We start from the raw sequence: 20,929 nt of genomic DNA, 5'->3' as shown, positions 1-20,929 counted from the left end.
AAGTGGACAGAGATATCAGCAGAGAGCACTGTGCTCATGATTCAGCAGAGAGCACTGTGTTCCAAAAAGAAAAGCATTTCCTCTGTAGTATTCAGCAGCGAAAAGTACTGGAAGGATTAAGATTTTTTTAATAGAAGTAATTTACAAATCTGTTTAACTTTCTGGCACCAGTTGATTTAAAAAGAAAAGTTTTCCACCGGAATACCCCTTTAAATGGAACACACATATGTAGATACAAAGTACACACATCAATTATGGGACACAGATCATTACAGAAATTTAAACCATGGGGATAACTGGTATTGACGCTAAAAATCCAGTACACATCTCTGTCCATCAGGAGCAACTTAAGACCTCCACCCCTGGCGGACATGGAGACCTTTTCCATGGCATAAATTCTATAGCCGCTTATGTCCCCATAATGACCTTCAATAAAGTGTCTAGAAGCCCCTGACGGGGGACAGCCCTCTTTATTATTATCACTTTGCACATGTATTTTTAATTTTATTCTAGTGCATCCTACATCCTTCTATAGCCATTGTGTTCACCCTAAACAGATCACACTGTTCAGCTCGGCACCTGTGTGCGGTGCTTGTATATGTTACATGCTCAGCCGAGTGCACAAAGTCTTACTAACCACCAGATAAACTGACTATGAGAGATAAAAGTATAAAAATGGTAAATGGAGAAATAAAAAAAATAAAAAAATAATAATTCAGCTTGCTAACATTTCGTTTCTTTAGGTTTTCCGAGATCTTGGCACGGATGTCCTTAAGTCTGCGTTTGAAGGCTATAACGCCTGTGTCTTTGCATATGGACAAACTGGTTCTGGAAAGTCCTATACTATGATGGGTAACCCGGTACGAAAGTTTTTTATTTTTATTTACTTATGTATTATTCTTTAAAGGGGTACTCCCACTGGTCAACGTTCGGAAGTAAATGTTCCAAACGCTGTTTTCGCGCTGCGGGGATCGGCTACTCCCCCTCAATGCAAGTCTATGGGAGGGGGTGTGACTGCCGTCACACCCCCTCCCATTGACTTGCATTGAGGGGGGATGACCGTGATGTCATGAGGGGCTAGGCCGACCCCTGCAGCGCGAAAACAGCGCTCGGATCATTTACTTCCGAACGCTGGCCAGAGGAGTACCCCTTTAACCCTCTTCATTATCCTTTATTCAGAGCTTGTCAAATAAACAATAAAATAAAGTAAACTTTATGAAAGACCTGTTACTATGATGTGTATATATTTTATATCCATTAGTAAAGCTTTACTGTAGTCCACCTCATCACAGTCTGAATTGGTTATTTTCAAGTACTTACAGATAACATTGATCAATACTACATATGCATATATACTTTGTATGTAATTTGTCACTCCAGTACATTGCAGCCTCACTGTTTGCTCTTAAAGGGGTACTCCGCTGCTCAGCGTTTGGAACAAACTGTTCCGAACGCTGGAGCCGGCGCCGGGAGCTTGTGACGTCACACCCCGCCCCCTCAATGCAAGTCTATGGGAGGGGGCGTGGCTGCTTTCACGCCCCCTCTCATAGACTTGCAATAAGGGGGCAGGGTGTGACGTCATGAGGGGGCGGGGCTTTGATGTCGCGAGCTCCCGGCTCCAGCGTTCGGAACAGTTTGTTCAAAAAGCTGAGGAGCTGAGTACCCCTTTTAAAGGAAAACTGTCACATATTTTCTCCCGCACTATCCACAGGTATTGGTGGATAGTGCGGGAGACACTGATTAAAACGAGCCCTACCTTGGTCTGATCCGTGCCGCCGTTCGCCCGCAATTGTAGTTTTAATCTCTGTGTATATCCTGCTGTAACTGGCAAAGGCGGGGCTTCTGCGGGCTAACGGACACTGACATCAGTGCCGCTCATGAATATTCATCCCTCCTGTTCTCCCTCTCTTCGCCGCTCCTAACCAGAGGGAGGGATGAATATTCATGAGTGGCCCGCAGAAGCCCCGCCTTTGCCAGTTACAGCAGGATATACACAGAGATAAAAACTACAACTGCGGCGTGGATCAGACCAAGATAGGGCTCGTTTTAATCAGTCTCCCGCACTATCCACCAATACCTGTGGATAGTGCGGGAGAAAATATGTGACAGTTTTCCTTTAACAACAAGACTAGAGCAATGCTAGCAATAACACAAACTTGGGAATACATAAAATGGAGTTGTATACAAATACAATACTTCTTTTTGCAGGATATGATTGGGCACACCACACAAATTGTAAAATTCCCCTCCATATAACAGCTGGTACCTAACAATTGTCCATGAATCAGTATTTGCAACTGAATAAAAGCAATACACGAGATTGCTAAAAAAAATAGGGGTGCATTAGAATAGTAAGAGCCTCCTAAGGATAGGTTCACACTGCATTTGGCAGTCATCTGAAAACCTCCAGAATATTCTCTGTGCATAGGTTAAACGGAACCATAGAGCCACATTTACCTGATAGAAGCCATTTTGGCCTCTATTCTGGATGATTACTTTAGGTTTACTAGATGGAATAGCGCAGACTACTGCATTTTTCCATCCCGGTGGATTCCAAAAAAAAAGAAGGTATACCATCCAGCATGATACCCTATATCTGATGGATGCCACGAAGTGTCATCTGTTCTAGCTATATTTTGGATGTATATGTCGGGATTCCGCTGACCTGTTCATCTAAGGCTAGGTTCACATCAGCTGTATGGAGCTGGGGTGGGACAGAGGTTAAGACACCAGACATCATTTTGAATGGGGTATGCCAGGGTTCTGTTAGATCCGAGGTCAAATAATTATTTTTACAGAGAAAAAAACCTGAATTGCATTTTTTTTCTCTGCCTAAGTCCTGTCATTATAACGTAATAAGCTAACAAAGCTCCGAACACTGATGTGAACCTAGCCTAATGAACACAGCTAACGCAGTGTGAACTTAACCTTTCTAAAGCATTATAATCCAAATGGTTCTGCTGCACATAGTGTGAAGAGTTAACTTTTATTAAAACAAGCAACGCGTTTCAAGGCCAAACCGACCTTTTACAACTTTGTTCCTGATAATTGCTGATAATGCACTTCTCTAATATATTATGTAAAGGGAGTTATTTCGATTAACGTAATGCTACCATCAAAAGAGTCTACAAGCTCACAGATTCTGATTCATTATTTAAGAGATTACTGAGGCAACTACAGATGGGATCCCTGCTGGGCCAAAATAAGCAAATTATTACTGTACAGTAACCGCCACACTGGATATCCTATTGAGACAAAACATTACAAAGTATAAAGAAGTTAAATTGAGTGGATACATAAAGTGTATGTAACACCGAAAAGGCTCTGGGGGGGGGGGGGGGGGGGGGGTTTACTAATACTCATAGTTTCAACAGTTTTTGAGCAGTTCTCATACCTGCACTTCCATTACTTAACTTGGTGAAAGTGCACTGGACTGAACAGGCTGGCCCTGTGTTGGAATAATTTACAGAACAATAATATAAAAGACATGTGGAGTCGGGAAGAAAGGGGTTATTCATGCACTGGCTTTGATTGGTGCTATGTGATCAAAAATAAAAACAGTAACAGCATTATTGTAAGAAATTGGTTGCTTCCCTAAGCAGCCATGGTCTAAGCATTGAACCGCTTCTGAGGACAAGCTATTTGCACAAAGGACAGCTGCCTAGAACTTTTAGTGGTGATGGATAATTTGGAAGCCTGGATTAACCTTTTAGGTACAGTATAGTATAGTAGTCTGGATGAATCAGAAAGGTTCAGGGTGCATGCACACATTTAAGGCTCTCTGTGGCACCTGCTTTTTTTTTTTTTGTTTGATCCTGGTCTTTCTTCCAGAGACAGATTTACCCTAACAGGCAATGAACAGCAGAGAAGTAAGACACCTAGTGGCTAAGGTTTTATTTTTTTTTATTTTTAATTTTTTTTTATAAAAGAAAAAGAAATTTGCAGACATGTTAAAGAAATGATAATTGATGATCATGACCATTTTCATCATGGAATAATAGAAAACCAGAACTGTGATGTCCCAGTACGGGATATGCATCTCACAGTCCTATCAGCTTGAGTCCCTGCATGTCCCCAGGGCTCACCTGCATTGTACCCCTATAATCTGTATAATTGTATATTATGTGTTAAGGACCTTTGATATGGTCACATGGCTATTGATCACATGATAATGGTTGTCACATGTTAGTCACATATTTTGTTACCCAGCTAGCACCTGGTGACCAGATGACCCGCAGCTAGCCTATGAGCTCCTTGCTCAGCCCCCCTTTATAAGGAAGGGATGAGCTGCAATCTCTCTCTTGCTCTTCCACCGCACTGTCTGCTGAGGTAAAGTCCAGTCTAGATGTCTCAGAGCCAGTGTCCAGCACATCTGGAGGCCTCAAGCTTAAATTACAGCAACAAGTCAGTAAGTCAAGTAATCTATGTCTGCTGTCACTACCTTCAGTCAAGTCAAGTCTATTATAGTCAGCGTGGCTGTGCTAATGTCTGTCCAAGCCACTGCAAGTCCCAGCAAGCTGCGAGGTCCCTTGTGTTACTGGTCCCCTTTTTGGGATCCTGGCCTAACTGTGAAGACTGTACCATCTGTCTACCTCAGTAAAGCGACCATTAACCCTGACCTGGCCTTGGACTCTTATTTGCCCTGCCTAACTAGAACTAACGGTGCTACCGTTCGAGTAGTTCTCGGTTAAAACCACGCCCTGGCGTCACAAACATTTAGGGGTTAACACCATCTGCCCTTGGACTACAACATCTGCCCCATACACCGCATTTCACATTACCACAGAACCATAACTAATGGTGGTGTATTATTTTATTTTAATGTTTTATTTAATACTTCTAATATTGTGTAATAATCTAAAATGATTCTTCAGGTGCTGGAATTACTCTGTACAGTGTGCATTTATTTTGTTATAACTCTGAAGGTAACATGTATAAGAATATATAAGGAAGTATTAAGTAACCTTTTATTACTGGCTGACTAATAAAAGTATATCTTTACCTTTGGACAACGTGTACATTGTGACAAAACAATGTCTTATAGTCCACTTCTTCTTAGAACTGACCTTGCCTTTCCCAGGATCCACCTACCAGATCAGTGTATATTTAGAAAATACTACAATAGATTGGCAGGGTTTCTAGATGTACTATTTGAATAGTGAAATCAATGGGAGATCTCAAAAACCATTTGTACTCTGTTAAAGAGGTTTTTGTGCATGTAGGTAGTGTTGTTTGTTTGTTTTTTGACCCATCTTTGCTGTGCAGTATAAAAGCACAAAAAAAATCAAATTAATAAAAAAAAAAGCATCAAACTACACATAAAAAAATAAGCATTTTAAGGGGGTTTTTCTCCATGTGAATATGTATTATTATTTATTTATCTATTTTTTTAGGGATCACTTGCATTTAAGCTACCTCATCGTGTGGATATGCTCTAAGGCACTGTTTCCCCAACCAGGGCGACTCCAGCTGTTGCAAAACTACAACTAGAATTCGGAGAGTTGTAGTTTTGCAACAGCTGGAAGCACACTGGTTGGCAAACGCTGACTTAGATGTTGGAAAACCTTGTTCGGATTAACAGGACATTAATAGAAATTTATGGTGCCGGTGAATTTACCCCAACGCGGTGTTTAAACCACAGGGCGGGATTTATTAAAACCTGTGTAAGGGTAGGGACACACGGAGCGCATCTGCAGCATATTTCACGCTGAGGATGTGCCAACGGCAGTCACAAGAGCAATCTTCCTGCTCTGGCTGGGTAGCTCTGTCTGTCCGTTCGTAGCGGCAAATTTCCTTTGCTTCAATTGGACATGCAGAGCTACCCATCTGCAGCAGGTAGCTTCCCTCTTGTGACTGCAATTGGCGCATCCGCGGTGTGAAATATGCTGCAAATGCTCTTCGTGGGACTCTACCCTAAGTATGTGTGGTGCAGTTTCCCATAGCAACCAATCAGATGACTTCATTTCTCAGAGGATAACTTCTCTTACATTGAATTCAATGAGAAAAAGTTAGTCGTTTCACGTGTAGTTGAATTTTATGTTGTTAATAATTATATTTGCACAGGACTTTTTTTATTTTTTTTTATTTTTTTATTTTTGGTCTATTTTTACATTAAAATAAATAAAAAGGAATCTGCTTTTTGGAACATATATATATTTTTTAACATGACTGGTGCCTTTTACGACTGGTGTGCACATTGTTTAGCCAAAGAAACAAAACAAAAACAAACTGACAAAAAATGAATGGAAAAAAGTCTGAAATGGTTTAAAATGCAAAAAGAAAAAGAAAAAAAAGTCCAAATGGCAAAAGAAAATCACTTAAAAGGTTGACAGTCATTTTTCCTGTAAAATCTATTTAGACACAGATTGAGTAAAAATACTATTTGTGCCTAATAGTGCACTGGGCATAAATTGCATCTTTTAATTTGGTTCCCATCCGCAGCAGAAGTCATGGTGTGGCCCTGGCTCAAGCCTTTGTACTGTAATCTGTTTCTTCTCGGTCATTGAACAAAGCTGTTATATTTGTATTATACTTGAGTAAAAGATGACATGGCTCCAGCCGTTGTGTCATCATTAGTTACAGTAACGCTATGGTCTGTATCACACAGACCTGTAATAAAACACAGCAGTTGTTCTGAAAATCCTCAGTCTGCCCGGTAGGGTCCAGTGTTCTTTCTTCTGCTTCTACAGTCTCGGATTTGCTGAATGTAATGAATATATATGATCCTATATAGCACAGCACACTTTACCTGGACACCGTGCTGAGACTCTTACACTGCAAAGAAATAATTGCCATTGTAATGTAGGTGCTGTGTGTATTACAGTAAGGGTCACTTCTATTGTATTGAAGCTAGAGATGAGCGAACTTACAGTAAATCCAATTCGTCATGAACTTCTCAGCTCAGCAGTTGATGACTTTTCCTGCATAAATTAGTTCCTGCTCCCTCAATGGAAGTCTATGGGAGGGGGCGTGACGGCTGTCACGCCCCCTCCCTTAGACTTGCATTGAGGGGCTGGGGCGTGACATCGCGAGGAGGCAGGGCTATGACGTCACAAGCTTTTGACTCCAGCGTTCGGAACAGTTTGTGCCAAATGCTGAGCAGCGGAGTACCCCTTTAAATATCTGTTTCTGTTTCTGGATATTAACCAATAAAGGCACAATTATTTATCTTTGCGGTTGCAATTTCTGGCAGATCTGCCTAGATATGTGTCAAAATGAAATAGAGGGTAAATTAATGCATGACAAAGCAGATTTTCCATTCAGGTTCTAAAAATCTGGGCGACAACCCCTGTGGATGGTCTAATAGAAGCTGTTTAGATTGTCATGGGTGTTCTTAAATCTACTTTTTTCATGTATTTAGTTTCCTTCTGTTTAATGTGTAGACCTGTATGGCATATGTGGTATTGATATCCAAACTGTTTCTGCAGGGGGATTGTGGTCTAATACCCAGGATTTGTGAAGGATTGTTCAGTAGGATCGCTGACATTACCAGGAAGGGCGATGCCTCTTTTCGTACAGAAGTCAGGTAAGTGTAGAAAAGTTAGATGAAGTAGAACTTCAAGTTTTTCTTCATCACGTATTCCTACTGTAAGAAGCATACTAGATACTCTTTATATCAGCCCTACATTATCACAAATACATACCATATATGCTACAAGATTTTTTGAATTTGGGGTATTATATATGATTTTTTTTATTTTATATTTTTTTTAGTTCCATACAGTTCTCCTATAGCTATTTCTGTAAAGGACTTGGCTGTGATCACATCTAAATTCTCCTTACTAATATTCTGTTCCGTCATCAGAATAAATAACTGAAACGATGCCATGCTGGACCCATCACCCAATGGACACCATTGACTTCTCATTAGATCTATTGTGTTCTGCCATGGTGTCTGTCATTTATCTAGGAAATAACACTGCAGTATGCCGTGTCAGAATCTTCCCCCAATGTCACCCCCCCCCCCCCAAGTTTGCTTATTAAGTATTCTAAATAAGCAGAAAAATTTACAGAAACATACGGTAAGTTGTGCAGGGAAAAAGGTGCTTGTTAAAATATGACCTTTAATGTATCGACAATCTAAAGTGGAGTAAAGATTAGCAATAATGTGATTAAATAGGCCACTACTCTAGATCTCTATGCATGGTCTAATACGCAGGGTCGGCAAAGTTTAGCAAAGGTAAAAAAAAAGGTGTCTCTGAGCATGTCTGTCATTGACAGTACTCTCAAAGAGGCAATCCCCTATAACAGGGGTCTGCAACCTTTAAGACAAAAAGAGCCACTTGGACCCGTTTCCGAAGAAAAAAACTAACTGGGAACCGCAAAACCATTGCGACATTTAAAACAAATATAACACTGCATATATTGTTTCTTACCTTAATGCTATATATACAGGATCGTGCAGTCAGCTGTCAATCTGAAGAAAAAAAGGACTTTCACTTAACAATGTAAAATATATTTCAGGGTCCCAGTGTACCATACATCATAATCATAATTTTTGGGGCCCAGGCCTGGGGTGGGCTTTTTTTGGGGCCCAGGCCTGGGGTGGGCTTTTTTTGGGGCCCAGGCCTGGGGTTGGCTGGGGAGAGGGGGGTTAATGCTACTGCTACCATGGGGTGAGGGGTAACTTAACCCCTCACCCCATGGCAGCGGCAGCGTTAACCTCTCACCCCGCGGCAGCCGCCATGCTGTCAAGTGAATAATGTACTTTACATACTCACCAGCTCCTCGCAGGGAGTGTTCCTCTCCCGGCGGCGCTCCTCGACTGAGGCGCAGGCCGGCGACGTCACTGTCATGTGACGTTACATTGTCACATGACAGTGAGGATCTGCGCGGCCCCGAAAGAAGAGACTCCGCTCCAATGGCACCAGGGCAGGTAAGTAAACCGACGACGCCATGACGGCAGCTCACGTGCTCAGATCATTCCGGGTCACTCCATTGTCCCGGAATGAGGGTGACCGGGACCCGGGATAGACTCGCGGAGCCGCAGCAAAGGTGTAAAAGAGCCGCATGTGGCTCTGGAACCGCGGGTTGAGGGGAGCTGAACACACAGGTTGATAATTCCCAATGTCACTGGTACATTTTTGGCCTAAATGAGATTTAACAAGATGCTGAATGTCCGGGTTCCAATATGAATACAATGCCAAACAGAGTGTGGTGCTAAACAGGTCCTGGAGACTTAGTCACCATCGAAAGATCAATGTCTGGCAGTGCGTACCGGCAGTAGCAGGGGGCTTGTACTTGGCTATTATACCAATATTTTTTATTTTATAAATTTTTTTTTTTTTTTTTTTTTTTTTTTTTTTAGATTATTCCTTTTCTGTTTTAGAAAAGTTATAATATTATCCTAAAAATGTACTGATAAACCCTCCATTTTCCAATGGGTTTAAATAGTAAACAAGTACGTTCCCTTGTACAAAATTATTTACATAAGGAGAAAAATGTGTCTATATGTGACAAGACTGTCCCATAGACCTATATTATGTGATCATCTTTGTCACATGACAGAGCTGGGAGAGAACATGTTAAGCGTGCATTTTTCCCATCTTGTTCTTGCGATCAGTCTGGGCCTGAATACCCAAACTCTGACTGGTCCAAACTTTTGATGTCTCTCTATGACATATTAAATCTTTTATTTTTGGTGACAATGCCTGTTAAGCCAGAAATGCTCTCATAAATTCAATAACATCTGGTTCAGCTGGTTAGCTCTTAGGCCTATGGCCGAGTAAGTTCGATGTCAAGTTTTGATTGAAATTTGGGACATTCTGTTTGAAGTCTGAGGTTAAGCGGGAGAGCACTTTGGGTGTGTGTCTGTTGCAGTGTTTCCTAACCAGGGTGCCTCCAGCTGTTGCAAAACTACAACTCACGGCATGCTGGGAGTTGTAGTTTTTCAACAGCTGGAGGCACCCTGGTTGGAAATATAGGCCTATTGGGGCGATCGGGTACTCATTCACAACACTATTGGGTGCTGATGTTCCTCTTTATGCACATTCATGGCGGCCAATAGTAGTTCCTTTTGTATCATGTCGTTTTGCTGGCTGTTTTTGGTTTCTTCTATCTTTCTTGTTTGTATTGTTTCAGAAACTCATAAAGAAAAACTTTTATAAAAAAAAATAGTGTGGGGCAATCTACATCATATACAGCGGTTGTCTGTAGGATATATTTTCCCTATTCTGCTATTGTTGCAGTTTTTTTCCCTAATTGACACTTTTCTGACTTCTTTTTTATTTTTTATTGTCTCATGAAAAAGTGGCACATAGCACACCCGATTGGGTTTACACAAACTATCAAACAGAAAAATTATCAAAAAAAATGGCAAAATAATTTTCACTACTTACACAATTCTATTGGATTTTTCTGACCACTTTCAGATTTGTTGATACAAAAAAAAGTTTCTTTGTATGTTTCTATAATAAATCTGTAGTATTTTGAGAATATTTTGACTCTGACTCAGATTTGGTGGCAGTTTCCCTCTCTCTCTGGATTTGGTCCACTGTCATCTGTTAAGTTACTGGGACCTGTGAAGTTACTGGGACGACTGTCCTGAGCTTGCCTTAGGTGACCTTGCTATTCATGTTTAACTTGTCCCACTCTCCCTATAAAATGTCCCTAATGCGTGACTTGCTGCAGGTGGCCAAGCAGGTATTGCACGTAGATGTCGTTCCCCTGACCCTCCCACTGTTGGAGACTGGCTTCCTGCGACAGCTGACTTGCAACGTATGGAAGAACTAAGGGCTTGTTCACATTAACGTCAGTCCCTGTAATTCATGCCCATTCTCAGATCTTTTCAAACCTTTTGCAAATGGCTGCAAATAGATCCCATTGATGTCAATGGGATTTTTTTTACAGTCCTTTGTTTACCCTGGTTTGGTTCCTATTCCGTTATTTTTAGCAGAGAAAAGATGTTTTATGCAGTATTTTTTTTTTCTCCGGCAAAAATAACTGATTAGAAATGGCTAAATGAAATTTAACATTGAAGTCTATGGCAAACTGATAAGCCTGTAATGTAATCATCTTGTATCAGTTTTTTTCTAATCCGTTTTTGATCCTTGATTACTTTTGAGCATGCTCAGATGTGTGCGCAACCAGAAAGTACCCAGCCAAAATAAAAAAACAGACAATAGAGGATACAAATGGATTAAAAACAGATGCAACAGGATACCACTTAAAGGGGTACCCTGGTGGAAAACTTTTTTTTTTTTTTAATTTTTAAAAAATTTTTTTTAAATCAGCTGGTGCCAGAAAGTTAAACAGATTTGTAAATTACTTCTATTAAAAAAAAATCTTAATCCTTCCAGTATTTATTAGCTGCTGAGTACTACAGAGGAAATTATTTAGTTTTTGGAACACAGAGCTCTCTGCTGACATCATGACCACAGTGCTCACTGCTGCCATCACTGTCCATTTTAAGAACTGTCCAAGGTAGGAGAAAATCCCCATAGAAAACAAATGCTGCTCTGGACAGTTCTTAAAATGGACAGAGATGTTGACAATGTTTTCTATAGGGATTTTCTCCTACTCTGGACAGTTCTTAAAATGGACAGTGATGTCAGCAGAGAGCACTGTGGTCATGTCAGCAGAGAGCTCTGTGTTCCAAAAACAAAGGAATTTCCTCTGTAGTATTCAGCAATAATAAGTACTGGAAGGATTAAGATTTGTAAATAGAAGTAATTTACACATCTGTTTAATTTTTGACAGTTGATTAAAAAAAGTTTTCCACTGGAGTACCCTTTTTAAAGGCATCCATTTGCATCAGTTTGCATCCTTTCGTTAGTATAGTCCTTTTATCAGCAATGATGGGAGAATAGCGGAACGGGAGAGAGAACCTAGCCTAATGGCCTTGAGTCCTGAGGAGAATGATCGCTGTAGCAAAACATGGCTTGACTGGCTATCCTTCCAGTCCTCCCCAGGATACCGTACTCCCCCTGATTGCCTCCCCTTCCCACACACACCCCCCCCTCTACTCTACATTTGTTCCTGTTCGTCCCTCCTCTCCTTTTCTAATCTGTCTGTCCTGTCCCATCTTGAATGTCCACCATATTGTTTCTTGCGCTTTTCCATTTCCCACTCAATCAATTTTAGATTAAATCTAGGTTTGCTGTTCTGTAGAGTGTTTTCCCATCTCAATGTTATATTTAGGGGCCTTCTCCCTATGGTCCCCCTTTATTGTCTTTTAGGTGGCTGTATTTTGTTGCTTATTTTGCACTACAAGTTTACCACCACGGCAATATCCTTTTGGTATTGGGATCTTTTTAAGAAAAAAAAAAAAAATATGCAATTTGTGGGGGTTTTCGTGTTTCTTCTTGTAAAGTGTCTGACTTGGTTTTGGTATGAGTGCCAAGAATGTGGTGCAGGAGCCGACACTAAACTGTTAGGATTGAACTAGTCAATCTTGGCCATTGTATCGGTTTCATTATGTTTCTTGTGTCATTTCTTTTAGTTACCTAGAAATTTACAATGAAAGAGTTAGAGATCTACTAAGAAGAAAGTCATCAAAAACCTTCAATTTACGTGTTCGAGAACATCCCAAAGAAGGTCCATATGTTGAAGGTATGAATCAGCATTATTTCTCATTATCGTGCCTTAAAATAAACACTCTTTGGTAAAGGGGTATTCCAGACTGGAGCCCAGTGGATAGGGCATCAATCCTAGATTTGAGATATTTCTTCTAGAAATCCCACAGAAGTATTAGCATTAGTCGAACATGCACCCGACTGCTTTATTGAAAGTTAGTACACTGGTGGAAACAGATGTGCTCCGCGGTTTCCCCACAGTGTCATAATGAATGGAATGACAGGGTGCATTCTTGATAAATGCTTCATTGACTCTTATCTCTTTACCTCCGATTTGTAGATTTGTCCAAGCACTTAGTTCAGAATTACAGTGATGTGGAGGAGCTCATGGATGCTGGGAATATCAATAGAACCACAGCTGCCACAGGAATGAATGACGTGAGCAGTCGATCACATGCCATCTTTACCATTAACTTCACTCAGGTATTGTGCTGCTCATTTTGCCTATGTTTGTATGGTTTGTATGCAAACATGAGAAGATTAAATTTAGCTTATGGACATATATTTTTCTCATATGCTCAGAACAGGAGTTATCTGGGAAAACTAATACTCATGGGGCAGACTCCTTTCTGTATCAACAATCATATTGAGGAATATTATCAACAGCTTGAAATTCCTGCTTTTAATTGATCTTTACCTAAAGAGAAAAAAAAAAAAAAATGACCAATTTATTACTACTTACATGTGTTCACCTTCTTTATGTGGTTACCCATTCATTTGAAAATCCGGCAAGACCTTGTGAACTCGTATTTACACATATATGCTTGTTTCTTAATGAACATCTTACCTTTAAAGGCAATGAACACCTTTGTCATTATTTTATTTATATTATTATTTATAATATTTATTTCCTGGATGCAAAATGAAGCAATCTGGAGGTGCCCTGGTTGGGAAACGCTGCTTTAAAAGGGTTACTAATGATCACTGGTTAGACCCAAATATATTCGTGGCAAATCGCTATTCAAAATGGCTATTTCCGGGCTACAGAGAGCCATAATAGAGGTGTAGAACACTTTGCCGTGCTGTAACACGCATAGGGAGTGTGCTGTGTTTGTGAAATAATACTGTTACTCAGTATGACATGCAGATTAGAGGCATCACTATTAGAATCACTGTCGCAGAGCGGCACAATGACAGTGTGTGGATGTGCATGCCATCATTATGGTTGCTTGTAGTCTTTAATGGGGAGTGCTTCCTGTGATGATCTCAATTGGCAGACTATGAAACGACTTCTAAACTCTCCCTGCCTGCAGTGATGCAGGCTTGAGGTCAATGGATTTCCGATGTGCTGATCTGTATAGTCAGTAATGCTGATTATTGACCACACAGTGTCTGCTCTCTCTCTAGCCAGAACGAATGCGGGCTTGAGGTGAATGGATTCTCCGCTGTAAAGATTTGTATTGTCAGTAACGGTGATTAGTGCACACAGTCTCTGCTCTCTCAGCAAAACGGGAAATGCCCATCTTTGGCAATGGCTGTTGAATATATAGGGCTGTGACATCACAGGACTGGCTGACTGCTGATGGGCTGCATGTTGCCATGTGATTCAGGGTAATCCCGCCTTCCCAGACTTCCTTGCCCCATGTCCTCACACGTGTAGCCGTCATTTTAGCCCCCCCCCCCCCGCCCACACAAAATGTAGTGAATTAAGCGAGTTACCTCGAAGCGCAAGGAAATTCAGATTCGTTCAGAATCAAATTTTTCATGATATTCAGGAACGAATTCGACTTTGTCAGCTTCAATTCGCTCATCCCTATAGTCAATGATTTCTCTGACATTCAGGTTCATTCACTTGTACGTTGCTAATCACATCTCTGCCCAAATTGTCTGCTGCTCGGTTGAGGCCCCAGGGATGTTTCTATGTAATATCGCTGGTCAATCTGTGATCCTGTAATGATTTTGTAATGTAGGACTGACAGATGATGACATGCTGAGAATTACAACAGCTAAGGCCGCCCAAGATTATTTTTTTTATGACCAAGTCGTCACTTCTGTTAATAACTTTGCATATCGCCTTGCTTCGTACATCAATAATGAGTAAATGATACAGTAAGCCCACAGCAAATCTTAAAGGGGAATAGAGTCCTAATGATCTTCTCATATGTCATAAAGATGCACACCCAGAGATATATTTATTTATTTTTGCTTGTATAATGCAGCATAAGCTGGTACTGTTTTTATTATATTACTAGGAGAGCATTATCAGACTGCATTACACACGCTAAGAGACTAGCTTCTACACACAGCAGATGGGAACAGGCAGTATGAGTTGGGGAAGCTAATGACTGAATGGACTCGTCTATTACTGTACTGTAGGATATCTCCTGGTCCTACATATTGACCTAGGTTGAAAGGGGTCTGAGGTGCCAGGAGGTGTTAGGTGATATCATCCTCTAGTTCACAAGGACATTAACTAAACACAGGACAGATTTCTTCCTGTTCCTGGTTGTCAGACTGGTGGTCACGTGACCCAACTTGCGGTAAGGTAAACAAATGGATGCAGCTGACCTGGGATGAAACAGTTTATATTGCAGGAATACTGGTGGGAAATTGTGTGCATTATATGGGCGAAAACAAAACATTACTACTTTAAGGGTACGTTCAGACGAGCGGATCTCCAGCATATTTTATGCCTCGGATCTGCCGCCAAAGGACCGCTACAGGGTGCCTTTAGATGTGTCTGCTTGGAGCGGCATTACGCTGCTAAGAGGAGACACTGCACTGTGAGAGTCGCCGTGCGCATGTGCAGTATACTCTCACATCATGGCTGCTCTCAGCCTAGCTCAGGGAGCAGGGAGAGCGGCCGCGATGTGTGAGTGTACACCGCGCATGCGCATAGACTCTCACATCACAGCAGTGTATCTGCTCTTAGCAGCGTAATGCTGCTCAGAGCAGGTACATCTAAAGGCACTCTGTAGGGGTCCTTCGGCGGCGGATCCATAGCATAAAATACGTTGTGGATCTGCCCGTCTAAATGTGCCCCAAAGGGGTATTCTGGGGGAAATAAAACCCCTATCAATGGGATAGGGAATACGTTTCTGTTCAAGGGGAGTCCGGAGTTTTAATCTTGAATGGCCAGGCACAGAACTAAGTCCCATTACAGGGGTTATCTGGGATTTTTATTTCAGTTTACAAGTTTGTGCTAAAATCATCTTAAAATAGGGGGGGGACCCTTTATTAACCTCTGAATCCCCCAATGTTTCAGCATCACCACCATCATGTCACATACGTTCTTCATGTATTGCTGTAGCCAATCGCTGGCCCCAGCAGTCATGTGCTTTACATGCAAGCAGAAATTGCTGATCGGCTACAGTGTGACATGTACAACGTAAGTGGTGTCATCGCTGCAGATGTGGAGTGGTGGTGATTATGGATTTTGGGGTGAGTAAAGTATTTAATTTTTTTTATTAAATTTTACGTTGGTTCCGTCTCTTATACCAGTGTTTCCCAACCAGTGTGCCTCCAGCTGTTGCAAAACTACAACTCCCAGCATGCTTTTTTGCAACAGCTGGATGCACTCTGGTTAGGAAACACTAGTTTGTTGGTTACTTTTTCTTCAGTTATATTGATGGGGAAAAAAAATAGGCCAGTTGTAATGTGACTGTATTAAAGGAGAAGTCCCACGTAGGAAAATTTTTCACTATGGCCCCCTCCCATAGACTTGCATTAAATGTTCCGGATGCTGGGGTAGTGAAGTACCCCTTTAATCCTATAATCTTCACTTCTCCTGAAGCTGACATAGATAAATGGGTTTACTTTACAATACTTTGGAATGCACTTGACTGTGTAATTCTAGGTAATAAATTAGACAATTAGGTTTCCATCGCCTTCTATAAATCTACATTTAATAGCTATTTTCTTAGGGCTGAACTTTGAAAGATGATCCCAGTTATTGATTTGGCTTTGTCCTTCGATTCCAGGCCAAATTTGATGCTGAAATGCCCTGTGAAACAGTCAGCAAGATTCACTTAGTGGATTTGGCTGGAAGTGAGAGGGCAGATGCCACTGGGGCTACTGGTGTGCGACTCAAGGAAGGAGGAAACATTAACAAGTCTCTCGTCACTCTGGGAAATGTCATTTCTGCCTTAGGTATGCCACTATATTATGATTCCTTAATTTTTACATTGTCTCTCATAATTGCTCCTCCGTCGTCACATTCAATATTTTTCACCGGTGCCATATATTAAACATTACCTTGAACCATTTAAAAGTTTAGAAACTTGTTCTGTGTTTTATGGCTGTAACAGTGTGGAAAATATCCCAGAGGGATCCTTTAGATTCTGAGGAGAGTATAGAAAATGGTCTTTATTTTATTTTTTTTTCTTCCTGTTTTGCATTCATTCTCTTTTCTGTTCTTTTGTTCTCAGCTGATTTATCTCAGGACGCAACCAACCATCTTGCGAAGAAAAAGCAAGTGTTCGTGCCTTACCGGGATTCTGTCCTGACTTGGCTGTTAAAAGATAGCCTGGGAGGAAACTCGAAAACCATAATGATTGCCAGTAAGCATTGCGAGGCCGCTCTTATTAATGCGCTGATACGGTTAGCTGTAAATAACAGGGATTGATTATACATGGACTATAAAATGTGCTCAGAGAAGGTTTTATCTCCAGCACTTGTTTCCTAAGAATGTATACAAACCAACCAAATGTAGTAACTAGGAGATTACATTTGGTCTATTAAAGGGGTACTCCACCAGAAAACATCTTATCCCCTATCCAAAGGATCTCTGACCTGTTGCTAGGGACCCCCGCGATCTCCGCTGTGGCACCCCAGTAATCCGGTGCACGGCACAAACTTGTGCCGGATGACTGGCAATTACAGCTGCCACGCCCATTCCATTCATGTCTATGGGAGGAGGCATGACGGCTACACAGTAGCCACCAGCCCCCTCCCATAGACAAGAATGGAGGGGTGTGGCGTAATGCCATGAACACGGAAGCTCCAAGCTTCCGTGTTCTGGATGCCACCGCTGCTGACCCGGAGATCGTGGGGGTCCCCAGCGTCAGAACCCCTGTGATCAGACATCTTATCCCTTATCCTTTGGATAGGGGGATAAGATGTTTTACGGCGGACTACCCCTTTACAGTCCAGAGGCCCACCACAGTATAGGTTGGCAGCATTTTTAGCTGGTATCCTGACCTGTTCTGATGATGTACAGCCCAAACATTATGTGTTACTTGCACAAATCCAAAGCATTTTCACTACTGTGAATTCCACAAAGTGAGGCATCATTCATCAAATTTCCTATCGCCTTTTGCATGTTCTAGAAGAATTTTAAACAGCCTTACGTGTAACAGCACTTTCAGTCATTTGACTGATTTTTAGTTTTCTTTATCGAAACGCAGCGTTCACCTCGTCTGTAGTGTAGTAGTGTCACAAGGCCTAGGTTGATGCCAGCAACTCATGAAAGCGAGTGTGTTCCCTCCAGTATCCTTCCTTTTATTACTGAACGTGGCTTTAAGATGTAATCAGTCGTGACGATTTCGCTCCATCTTCCCCTCAATCACTTCCATCAGGACGCAATCAGTTTTTTTGCTGATAAACTTGTTTCCCATCTATAAATAGAGTAAAATCTAATACTTATCATGCAATCCCACCGCCACACTATGAAGCCGAGTGGCAACAGTCGTCTTCAAAGCAGACATTTGCCGAGTCTTAAAGTAGAGCATAAGAAATCTAAAGAAGCGAGCAGAGTACACGTCCAAGTAATAGCACAAACCTATTTGACTTTCAAATTACAAGACGCCTTCTTGTTCATTGGAGCTTAAGGTGCTGAATAAATTGTCTTTGAATTCTTTTCTTCACAGCCATTTCGCCCGCTGATATCAATTATGGAGAAACTTTAAGTACACTTCGCTATGCAAATAGAGCCAAAAACATTATCAACAAGCCCACCATTAATGAGGATGCTAATGTCAAGCTAATTCGTGAGCTTCGAGCTGAAATCGCTCGCCTGAAAGCATTGCTAGCTCAGGGGAATCAGGTTAGTGCTTTTAATTCTCAACTTATAATTAACTTTCTTTGACTAATGGCATCTATTTCAAGGTCTTAATATGATCATTATCTCTTTCATTAAATTTATTTGGATAAGAGTAAACATCCACCACCTCCAGATATGAGTAAGTGACAAGACTCTAATAAGACCACTTACTGTAGCATTTTGTGCCTGCCGCTGTTATCCCTCTTCAGCTCAAGTCCAAATTAATGGGCTTCTGAGACGTCTTGCCTGAAGCCCGGCTTATTAGATGCATTCAGACGTATGTGACCAGGCTTACAGAAGGGCACAATAAAGCCCATCTATACTGAGCTACAAACTGGATCATTTTTAAATAGGCACAACACATTTAACAAACTTTGCATAAATCAATAGTAGAAGTGAAGAGAAGAAACTTTGTAGTATGCCTTATCTGCACAAAATGCCCTTAACTTTTTTTTACATTCTACTTTTCTGCTCTTCTGTCACTTCTAAACTCATCATTTACTCTGCAAAATAGTCCATCTCAAGACTGATCAACTAACTAAAGTATAAAGTTACATGCTGTCTATAGAAGCCTTTAAGGAAGGGAAGGGGGAGGAGGGAGAGACAATCTAGTAAGTGGTATATCTTTCCCCAGTGCTGGATTCACAACGATGCCCCATACTGTTATATAATGTCCTTCATGCTGCTGATGCTTCTGCGGGTGTGCTAGAGAGAGATACTAGAGCAGGATCCCCTCTTCTATGTATGTAGAGTGTATGGGAGACATAATCAGTCTGCACCAGCTTTCCCTAACCAGTATGCCTACAACTGTTGCAAAACTACAGCCTTTGGCTGTCTAGTAAATGGAAGAGACTTCCAGCATGCCCAGACTCCTATGTTACTGTTGTCCCAAAGCCGGGTAAAGACCCCTCAGATTGCGCCAGTTATCACCCCATTTCGTTGCTAAATTCTGACCTCAAACTTTTCAGTAAACTTCTGGTGGACAGGTTATGCCCGTTTTTTTTTTGTTTTTTTTTTGGCACGGAATCACACCTGTCCTCAGGTTGTGTGTGGTATTACAACTTGGCCCCATTCACTTCAGTGGAACTGAGCTGCAGAACCACACCCAACCTGAGGTCTGGTATGGTACTGTTTTATGAAGAAAGCAGCTCTGTGTTTAATTATGGGCAAACCCTTTAAATAAATCAACTTCTCCTGAGTTTGGATGTGGAAAAGGCTTTTGATAGCTTAGTTAGCATAACACCCTTCTATATTAAATCCTGGTAACATCACACAGCTGTTGGTGATTGCATAGAGACCTTTCACCTGCCTTCACTGACATGTGGGAAGAAGGCTTTAGACCAGTGTTTCCCAACCGGGGTGCCTCCAGCTGTTGCAAAAAGTAGATTTTATATGCTTACCGTAAAATCTCTTTCTCAGAGGATCCATTGGGGGACACAGAACCGTGGTATATGCTCTTGCCACTAGGAGGCGCTGACACTAGGCATACAAAAAAAAGTCGGCCCCTCCAGGCAGCATATACCCCGCCTACTGACCCTGAGCTAATCAGTTTAGTCCCAAAGTAGGAAGGAGGCAACTAACAGAAAAATAAACCAGCAGGAGTCCGAGGGAACTGGACAAAAAAAGGAAACCGAGCCACCCCTCAGACAAAACCAATGAAAAGCTGTACACAAACCATGGTTAAGAGCAGTGTCCCCCAATGGATCCTCCGAGAGAGAGACTTAACGGCAAGCATAAAAAATCTACTTTTCTCGGTCGGCAACCATTACAGGACACAGAACCGTGGGATGTACCAAAGCAGTCCCCGGGATGGGGAGAAAAGCACTCAACAATAAATCAGGCAGAGGACGAAGCCACTGCTGCCTGCAACACTTTGTGGCCCAAACTGGCGTCAGCCGACGCGAAAGTGTGCACCTGATAGAATTTGGAGAAAGTTTGCAAGGACAACCAGATGGCCGCCTTACAGACTTGCAGGGCCAAAGCCCTATTGCGGAGAGCCCAAGAAGCCCCAACGGAACGCGTGGAATGCGCGGTCACCCGAAAAGGGGGAACCTTGCCCTTGCGGCGGTACGATTCCGAAATGGCAGAGTGAATCCACCGACAAATGGTCGCCTTGGAAGCCGGAAGACCTTTGCGACTACCCTCAGGAATCACAAAAAAAGCCACCCTGTTGAAAAGAGGAGGTGACCGAAAGATAGGTCTGGACCGCCCGAACCACCTCCAGGGTGTGTTCAGGGAACGCTCCTTGACATTGGAAGGGGAAGGACAAAAGGAAGTAAGAACAATCTTTTAATTCACATGAAAAGAGGAAACCACTTTGGGCAAAACAGAAGGAGGTGGATGAAAAAAAAACACCTTGTCCTGATGAAGGACCAAA

The 20,929-nt window shown here is 41.8% G+C and overlaps 1 protein-coding gene across 3 annotated transcripts in view; it reads left to right on the top strand.

The window, feature by feature from the left end:
• The window catches only part of KIF16B (kinesin family member 16B), a 372,668-nt gene that overhangs the window by 30,708 nt on the left and 321,031 nt on the right, over positions 1–20,929 (top strand). For all 3 annotated transcript variants that reach the window (XM_056567898.1, XM_056567896.1, XM_056567899.1), the window contains exons 4-10: positions 744–860; positions 7,428–7,525; positions 12,440–12,549; positions 12,853–12,995; positions 16,493–16,661; positions 16,940–17,071; positions 18,380–18,555. In XM_056567898.1, the coding sequence (XP_056423873.1) occupies positions 744–860; positions 7,428–7,525; positions 12,440–12,549; positions 12,853–12,995; positions 16,493–16,661; positions 16,940–17,071; positions 18,380–18,555 (945 nt within the window). The remainder of the gene's footprint in view (positions 1–743; positions 861–7,427; positions 7,526–12,439; positions 12,550–12,852; positions 12,996–16,492; positions 16,662–16,939; positions 17,072–18,379; positions 18,556–20,929) is intronic.

Source organism: Hyla sarda, chromosome 3, assembly GCF_029499605.1.
Source record: "Hyla sarda isolate aHylSar1 chromosome 3, aHylSar1.hap1, whole genome shotgun sequence".
In the NCBI taxonomy this organism is placed as follows: Eukaryota; Metazoa; Chordata; class Amphibia; order Anura; family Hylidae; genus Hyla; species Hyla sarda.
Note: the sequence above shows the minus strand (reverse complement) of the source record. Positions and strands in the feature narration are given on the sequence as shown.